Consider the following 9,572-nt stretch of genomic DNA (forward strand, 5'->3'; position numbering starts at 1 on the left):
CTTCTTCCCCCCCCCCTCCCCCCTTTTTCACTAATAGTTTTGCCTTAGGTATGTCCCTCGTTTCTGGCTTTCTGCTAATAAACTTGCCATTCAAAGCAAAATGAGCTAATAAACCATTCAAAAATTAAAATTTAGGTCTACGACTAGGAAAAGAACCTGCAAGAAAAACGGCCCAAAGCATATAATTTTGCAAAGAGGTTCATCAAATACAAAAACACTTAAACAAATAATGCCGAATTGAACCAACAAAAGCTGGATTGGTTAAGTTTTGCCTAAATTATCCTTTAGACATCATAAAAGAAATCAGATTAACAGAATTCTGCAAACTGAAACAAAAGAAATAGTTTAGCGCTTCCCACTGTTTGGATTAGATTTGGTGCAAAGGACCTTCCGACCCTTAGCACGGCGACGTTTCAATACAGCTCTTCCACTAGTGGTTCTCATTCTTCGACGGAACCCATGAGTTCTAGCCAAAGATTTCCGTGACCTATTCCTCTTTGTTTGACAAAGTGCAGCCTTCCCAGCCCTAACCACCAGGCATCGCCTTTTCTCATTCCTCACCCCATTATTTGAACTAAAATCCATCCCCAATGATAACCCTACGTGCAAAATTGAAATTAAACGAAAAACATTAACACCCATTGAAGAAACACAGTGAACATATAAAACGGGAAATTCTTTTACCTGAAAATGAAGAATGTAAAGAGAGAGAAGAAGAGGAAGAAGAGAGAAAGGAGCAGTGAAGCAGGGAAGAGCAAGCTTTGGGGTTGATTGCTGCATTGGAAGAGATGGAAATTCTTCTTCTTGAACCTGTCAAAAGATTGAGAGAAGCTGAAGGGATTTGGGTTCTTATGGATTGAGTAGTAAGCCATGGAGATGATGTTAGTACTGACATCGAAGCCATTGTTTCTGCCACACCTATCTTTTGTCTCTCACTTTCGTTCTTATCTACTACTCTCTCAGTGGTCAAGCTACACCTACAGGGGTAGAGAACTAGAGATGGAATGTGCTGATGGGATGGGTTTGAATTCAACTTCTTGTGAGCTTAATCTGGGGTTAACTTAACTAGACTGCAGGATATCGATCTTAGAAACCGTGAAAGTTTTCTTCAGTGAGCCCAAACCTCGTCGTCGTAGAAGAGTTTTCAGTTTACCTAGAGCCTGTGGGTTATGTCATTAGCCCATTTCATAATTATTTGGGTTTCCTATCTGCCACTGGAATTTGGAACCGGAACTTTTTAAAGGTAAACCCGTCCCAGCCCGGAATTTGATAAGAGTTTTTATTTCTACTGATCTTAAGTAGTGGCGTTGAAATGGTAATTCAACCCAATATTATTAATAGAACAAATCAAAATTTTTAAATTGCTTAATCATTAACTCAACTGAATTTTCTGCGATAATAGTTAATAAAGTCTAATTTCGATTAGTTGGGTGTTAGGATTTTTGAGTTTTAGTTTTGTTATTTATTAGATACCTTACGTTTTACTTAAAATTTTAGGGTAAATTACAGTTATAATCACCTAATTATTAGTAAACTCTTTCATCCTCTAATTATTAATTTTTTTTGTCATTTGTCGTTAAATGATTAATGGATATATGGACATAATAATAACTTTTAACTTTCAAACATTATACATTGTGTTAATATAATTTTAGTTTTCTTTTTAAAAAATAGCTCTTAATGTTTACACATGACTTAATTTATTCTATTCTTACATAAAAATATAATTTAATACACGATGAGTAAATTAGAAATAAAAAAAAAGATTTTTTATTAAATTAGATAATCCTAAATACATTGCTTTCCTTATACTTTGAAGGTTGAGAACTTGATCTCTCTCAATGACAATAAACTAATTTTTTGTAAAATTAAGAGCTAATTTTTTAAAAAAAATTAAGACCAAATTGACATAGTATATGAATGTTTGAGTGTTAAAGTTGTTATTCTGCTATTTTTAAAAGTTGACACATGATCTTCCTATTCCTATTAGCCATTTAACAACGAGTGACCAGAAAAAGAAAATGTCGAATAGTTGGACAATTATTTTATAATTTTTCCTAGTTGAGTGGAAAAGAAAAAAATTTAACAATAGTTGAGTAACTATTAATGTAGTTTACCCAAAATTTTAATATATTTTTTTTTCACCCACTGACATATACAATTTGGATTTAGGCCCTTCTATATACATAAGATTCTTATTATTTGTTATTAATAATTTTGATTAAACAGTTAATTTCACGTTGGAATTAAGTTAACCAATAATTGAAATTTTAAAATATTTAATTAAATTAATTCCAATTACCGGCTTATTAGTCAAATTATTTTAATTTAATTATTTAATCAATTATTCGGTTTTAACCCAACTTTGAATTGTTTTAAGGTTATAATTAAGTGTTTGAGAGTCATATTTTTATTAAATGAATTTAGTCTTTCTCAATTAAAAAGAAAAAAGAAAAAAGAAAAAAAGGGCGAGCCAGCGAGGGGAGAGACCCTTTATCCCTAGAATAAGTAGGTTGTGGTACAAATCTTGTTGAATTTTGGCTCCAAATAGAGAGTTAGCCCGAATTGGGAGACTTGGTTAAAGTATATATCAGAAGTTATCTTCTTCATGGTGCAACCAATCCTATTGTTGTCTCACTCTCTCCTTTCACGACTTCAAATCAAAGTCATTCTATTTTAAGGCATTGAAGATAACAGAAACAAAACAAAGCTTGTAGGAAATATTTGCCTTTCGCTACATGTCATATGGTTTTTGCAAGATTAATAAAACTCTCTTGTCTTCTTGGAAGCTTGCTTAGCTATGCATGTTTCTCAATGTTTCTTCTTTGGATGTCTCCGCCTTTTCCATAACTGTTTTTATACTGTTGTGAGTGACAATGGGTAACTTAGACTTCTTTTTTTCTAATGCTAGCCTAGCTATCTACTTTTTAGAAAGCTTGTTTGCTCGTAACAAATTTATTTCCTTGTATTTCAATCTACTTGTCTTGTTGCTAGCATCATCACTTACGAAAATATTAATTAAGCAGTATATATACTCAACATTCTTAAGAAGTGGTTCGGTGAGAAAAAGAAAGTAATGGCTAGTAGCAGCATAGCAAAAAGATGGAAGCAGTTGAGCGGGCAGAACAATTGGGGAGAGCTTTTGGACCCTTTGGACATTGATCTTCGGCGTTACCTTATTCACTATGGAGAAATGGCTCAGGCTACCTATGACGCCTTCAACACCAAGAAGGCTTCCAAGTACGCTGGAAGAAGTTTGTATGGCAAGAAAGATTTCTTCTCTAACGTCGGTTTGGAGAAAGGCAATCCTTACAAGTACCAAGTGACCAAATTCTTTTACGCCACATCGCAAATCCGAGTTCCGGAAGCGTTTATAGTGAAGCCAATGTCGAGGGAAGCATGGAGCAAAGAATCAAACTGGATCGGGTATGTTGCCGTGGCCACAGATGAAGGCAAAGATGTTTTAGGAATGAGGGATATTGCAATTGCTTGGAGAGGGACAGTGGAGACCCTGGAATGGATCGATGATGTTGAATTTAACTTGGTTTCGCCAGAGAAGATTTTGTTGGGTATGGGTCCCACTATGTGGGGAAAACCCATATTTTCTGCCATAATGTTTTGCCTTCTTTTTGGTTTTGTCAAAAGCCAATTTTTTGGCCTTTTAACGTGGGAGTGGGCAGCATTCTTAATTGAGAGCAAAATTCTCAAATTAAAACAGAGAGAAAGAGAGAAGAAAATTTCAGTTTTTCAAGTTTGGTGCAGCAGTGATCAACTCTTCGATCGAAGGTTCATCCGTGGTTCGATTGAGCTGATTTTTGGACAGCAGCTAGGCGATAAGGTGTTCTTGACTTTGTACGGTCGGATTTTTCATCCGAGTCTTGTAGCGTCGGAAATACCCATTTTTCAGCAGCTACGTTTTGGTGATGTTCTCTCATTTTTCTCTCTTTTGCTAAAGATTACATATTGTTAGCCTTGTCGGAGTTGAATGCTTGTTGTAGGCTTGATATTGTGATCTTGTAGCCGAATATTTGATGATAGTGGAGCTCTTTATCAGACTCTAAAGTCCCGTGGTTTTTACCCTTGATTTAGAGGGGTTTTCCACGTAAAATACCGGTGTCTCTATTTATTTTTGTTGTGGCTGCATTAGTTGATTTGTGGTTGATTAAGGTTGCTAGAGAACATATCTTGTGCTATTGTGCTTGCCATAATTTTTGACAGGAGTTATAAGGAGAGAAAGAACACCGGTTGTGCTTTCGCTTTGTTTCGGCTGTTCGGTTTCTTCCCAACAAACTGGTACCAGAGTTTGGTTATTGTGTCAGATAATTATGGAAATTAATACGAGCAAGATGATTATGTTGAATGGCACAAATTATCAACTTTGGCGGAATAAAATGAAGGACTTGTTGTTTGTGAAGGCTTTGCATCTTCCGGTCTTTACTACTCAAAAACCCGATTCGAAAAGTGATGAAGAATGGGAATTTGAGCATCAACAAGTGTGTGGCTTTATTCGGCAATTTGTTGAAGAAAATGTTTACAATCACATTGATCAGGAGACACATGCTCGAACATTGTGGGAGAAGCTTGAAAGCTTGTATGCTTTGAGGTCGGGCAATAACAAGTTATTTTTGCTGAAGAAAATGATGGCGCTGAAATATAAAGAAAGAATGTCTATAGCTGACCATGTTAGTGAATTTCAGAGTATGATGAATCAGTTGCTTGGTATGGGTGTCAAATTTGATGACGAGATTTTAGGACTTTGGTTGCTTGCTACTCTACCAGACTCTTGGGAGACCTTTCGAGTCTCACTCATTAAATCTGCCCCACAGGGTATTATTATTTTGGATTTGGCTAAGAGTGGTGTGTTGAATGAAGAGGTTAGAAGAAGATCTCAGGGTTCTACATCACAGTCTGAGGTGTTGGTTATCGAGAACAGGGGGAGAAACAGAGACAAAGATGGAAAGGGTAGAGATAAAAGCCGAAGCAAGTCAAGATCGAGATACAAGAATCTTGAGTGTCATCATTGTGGTAAGAAAGGTCATATCAAGAAATATTGCTTCAAGTGGAAGAAAGAGAACAAAGGTGGTGGTGATAAACACGATCGGAATGACGATGAAAAATCCGAGCGTGTTGCTACTGTTACTCGTGAAGATTTGTTAGTTATTTGTGATGAGAATTTGGTCAACCTAGCATGCGACGAGACTAGTTGGGTGATTGATACTGGTGCATCACTTCATGTCACGTCGAGGAAGGAATTCTTCACATCTTATACTCCTGGTGATTTTGGGGTATTGAAGATGGGTAATGATGGTTTGGTTTCGGTTATTGGTATGGGAGATGTTAGCTTGGTGAGTAACAATAGAACAAAGTTAACTCTCAAGGATGTCAGATATGCACCGGATGTCCGTTTGAATTTGATTTCTGCAGGAAAGCTTGATGATGAGGGATTCTGTAACACCTTCAGTGAAGGGCAGTGGAAGCTGACTAAAGGCTCCTTGGTTGTGGCTCGAGGAAAGAAGAGCTCAAATTTGTACTTGATGCAAGCTTTGACTTCTCGAGAGACGGTGAATGTGACACTGAATGACAGCTCAATTGAGTTGTGGCATAAACGACTCAGTCACATGAGTGAGAAGGGGCTTAGCTGTTTAGCGAAGAAGAATCAACTTTCGGGTTTAAAGAATGCTACACTGAAGAATTGTGCTCATTGTCTAGCAGGAAAGCAGAGAAGAGTTTCATTTAGAAACCATCCTCCTCATAGGAAATCAAAGTTGCTAGAGTTGGTCCATTCAGATGTTTGTGGTCCGATAAAAGTAAGATCACATGGTGGTGCACTTTACTTTGTGACTTTCATTGATGATTGTTCAAGAAAGCTATGGGTTTACACTTTGAAGTCTAAAAATCAAGTCTTTGAGGTGTTTAAACAGTTTCAAGCATCAGTTGAAAGGGAAACTGGGAAGAAGTTGAAGTGCATTCGTACAGATAATGGTGGCGAGTACACAGGGTCGTTTCATGAGTATTGTCTACGACAGGGAATCAGACATCAGAGAACACCACCAAAGACTCCACAGTTAAATGGGTTAGCTGAAAGAATGAACCGAACATTGATTGAGAGAGTCAGATGTTTGTTGTCAGATGCAAAGTTACCAAGATCATTTTGGGCTGAAGCTTTGAATACAGTGACACATGTGATAAATCTGTCTCCTAGTGTTCCTTTGAAAGGTGATGTGGCAGATAGAGTTTGGTTTGGTAAAGACGTGTCATATGATCACCTACGTGTGTTCGGTTGTAAAGCATTTGTTCATGTTCCAAAGGATGAAAGATCCAAGTTGGATGCCAAGGCTCGACAATGCATTTTTATTGGTTATGGTCTAGATGGTGAGTTTGGTTATAGACTCTATGATCCAGTTCAGAAGAAACTCGTGAGAAGCAGAGATGTTGTCTTCATTGAGGATCAGACCATTGATGACATTGATAAGACGGAGAAAGTGGATTCACAAGGTAGTGGTGACTTGATCGATGTGAATCCAGTTCCCCTAGACTCTTTACCAGATCCTATCTAGGATGATGTGCATGGTGATGTTAGTGGTGACCATCAGACTATAGGTGACTTTGATACTCCCATGGATGATGTTGTGAATGATCAACAACAAGCACCTATAGCTCCACCAGCAGTTCCACTTCGAAGGTCTTCCAGAGATCGACGATCTTCTGTCAGGTATTCTCCTGATGAATATGTTCTTTTGACTGACGGGGGAGAACCTGAATGTTATGAAGAGGCTATGGAGAGTGAATGCAAAGATCAGTGGGTTGAAGCGATGAAAGACGAACTTCAATCCTTGCATGAGAACCATACTTTTGAATTGGTGAAACTGCCTAAGGGCAAAAGAGCTTTGAAGAATCGGTGGGTTTACAGGTTGAAGCAAGAAGAGAAGTCTTCATCTCCACGTTACAAAGCTAGATTGGTCGTCAAGGGTTATACTCAGAAAAAGGGGGTTGATTTTGAAGAAATATTTTCTCCGGTTGTGAAGATGTCCTCTATCAGAACTATACTGAGTTTGGCAGCTTGTTATGACCTAGAGGTTGAACAAATGGATGTGAAAACTGCTTTTCTTCATGGTGACTTGGAAGAAGAGCTTTACATGGAGCAGTCAGAGGGTTTTGTTGCACAAGGGAAAGAGGACTATGTGTGCAGATTGAAGAAGAGCTTGTATGGTTTGAAGCAAGCTCCAAGGCAATGGTACAAGAAGTTTGAGTCTGTTATGGGGGAGCAAGGCTACAAGAAGACTACTTCTGATCATTGTGTGTTTGTTAAGAGATTCTCTGGTGATGATTTTATTATTCTTTTGCTCTATGTTGATGATATGCTTATTGTTGGTCAGAATGCTTCTAGAATTGAGAAGTTGAAACATGAGTTGAGTAAATCCTTTGCAATGAAGGATTTGGGGCCAGCAAAGCAAATTCTTGGCATAAGACTGACACGTGATAGAAAGGCCAAGAAATTATGGTTATCACAAGAGAGGTACATTGAGAAAGTACTTCAAAGGTTTAGTATGGACAAAGCTAAAGCGGTGAATACTCCCTTTGCTATGCACTTTAGATTGAGTGTTAAGCATAGTCCTTCACAAGGAGAAGGAAGAGATGCGGAAAATTCCTTACTCTTCAGCCGTGGGTAGTTTGATGTACGCAATGGTTTGCACGAGACCAGACTTGGCTTATGCCGTTGGTACAGTTAGTCGGTTTCTTTCTAATCCAGGCAGAGAGCATTAGAATGTAGTGAAGTGGATTATGAGATATATTCGTGGCACTTCCAACATGAAACTTTGTTTCGGCAATGAGAAACCTGTTCTTGTTGGGTATACAGATTCAGACATGGCCGGAGACATTGACTCGAGGAGATCTACTTCAGGTTACTTAATCACTTATGCAGGGGGAGCTGTGGCATGGCAATCGAGACTGCAAAAGTGTGTTGCATTGTCCACCACCGAATCAGAGTTCATTGCAGCAACCGAAGCGTGTAAGGAGATACTTTGGATGAAGAAGTTTGTGCATGAGCTTGGTTTTACTCAGGAGAAGTATGTCCTGTACTGTGATAGCCAGAGTGCTATTCATCTTGGTAAGAACTCAACTTTTCATGCTAGATTTAAGCATATTGATGTGAGGTACCATTGGATTCGAGATGTTCTTGAAGCTAAGCTGTTAGAGCTTGAGAAGATACACACTAATGATAATGGTGCTGATATGTTGACGAAGGCCTTACCAAAAGGAAAGTTTGAAGTATGTTGTTTGACCTCCGGCATGGAGGCATTCCCCACATAGTTGGAGGGGGAGATTTGTTGGGTATGGGTCCCACTATGTGGGAAAAACCCATATTTTCTGCCACAATGTTTTGCCTTCTTTTTGGTTTTGTCAAAAACCAATTTTTTGGGCTTTTAACGGGTGATGTGGGCAGAAATTTTTGTAGAGCTAAAACAAAAAAAAAATCTCAAATTAAAACAGAGAGAAAGAGAGAAGAAAATTTCAGTTTTTCAAGTTTGGTGCAGCAGTGATCAACTCTTCGATCGAAGGTTCATCCGTGGTTCAATTGAGCTGATTTTTGGATAGCAACTAGGCGATAAGGTGTTATTGACTTTGTACGGTCGGATTTTTCATCCGAGTCTTGTAGCGTCGGAAATACCCATTTTTTAGCAGCTACATTTTTGGTGATGTTCTCTCATTTTTCTCTCTTTTGCTAAAGATTACATATTGTTAGCCTTGTCGGAGTTGAATGCTTGTTGTAGGCTTGATATTGTGATCTTGTAGCCGAACATTTGATGATAGTGGAGCTCTTTATCGGACTCTAAAGTCCCGTGGTTTTTACCCTTGATTTAGAGGGGTTTTCCACGTAAAATACCGGTGTCTCTATTTATTTTTGTTGTGGTTGCATTAGTTGATTTGTGGTTGATTAAGGTTGCTAGAGAACATATCTTGTGCTATTGTGCTTGCCATAATTTTTGACAGGAGTTATAAGGAGAGAAAGAACACCGGTTGTGCTTTCGCTTTGTTTCGGTTGTTCGGTTTCTTCCCAACAGATTTTTGGTGATCCAAGTGATGCCAAGGTGCATGAGGACTGGTACTCCATCTACACCTCGAAAGACCCACGTTCGCCTTATAACAAAACCAGTGCCAGAGACCAGGTGAACGCTACCAATGCCTTACCAATGCTCCACTAGCATCGATACCTTGTTTCAATGGAAAATACTAAGGTTCGTCTCTGTTCTTGGCTATTGATATTTTAGGTTCTCAACGAGGTTATGAGGCCAGTGGAGCAATTCAAGAACGAGGAAAACCAGCATCACAGTGACCGGCCACAGCTTAGGTGCAGCTATTGCAACTTTGAATGCCATTGACATTATTGCCAATAGATATAACAAGGCCAGTAATCCATCGGGAGGGGCCTCTCCTGTTACAGCCTTTTTATTCGCTAGTCTTCGAGTTGGTGACTCAAACTTCAAAAAGAAATTCACAGGATACAGTGACCTTCGAGCGTTACGCGTCCGAAATGTTATAGATGCTGTTCCAATATCTATGGTATAATT

At 38.5% G+C, this 9,572-nt stretch overlaps 1 protein-coding gene and 1 pseudogene across 1 annotated transcript; one reads left to right on the forward strand and one right to left on the reverse strand.

The window, feature by feature from the left end:
* Nucleotides 1-157: 157 nt before the first annotated feature.
* On the reverse strand, nucleotides 158-1,209 carry LOC107905374 (50S ribosomal protein L34, chloroplastic). Its single transcript, XM_016832017.2, has 2 exons — nucleotides 685-1,209; nucleotides 158-599 (listed from the first exon to the last, which is right to left on the reverse strand). Exons 1-2 carry the CDS (start codon nucleotides 902-904, stop codon nucleotides 346-348), a joined length of 474 nt encoding a protein of 157 aa, XP_016687506.1. The 5' UTR covers nucleotides 905-1,209; the 3' UTR covers nucleotides 158-345.
* A 1,667-nt stretch (nucleotides 1,210-2,876) lies between these two features.
* The window catches only part of LOC107905372 (phospholipase A1-IIgamma-like), a 10,191-nt pseudogene continuing 3,495 nt past the window's right edge, over nucleotides 2,877-9,572 (forward strand).

The sequence above is a fragment of the Gossypium hirsutum genome, chromosome A05 (assembly GCF_007990345.1).
Source record: "Gossypium hirsutum isolate 1008001.06 chromosome A05, Gossypium_hirsutum_v2.1, whole genome shotgun sequence".
Classification (NCBI taxonomy): Eukaryota; Viridiplantae; Streptophyta; class Magnoliopsida; order Malvales; family Malvaceae; genus Gossypium; species Gossypium hirsutum.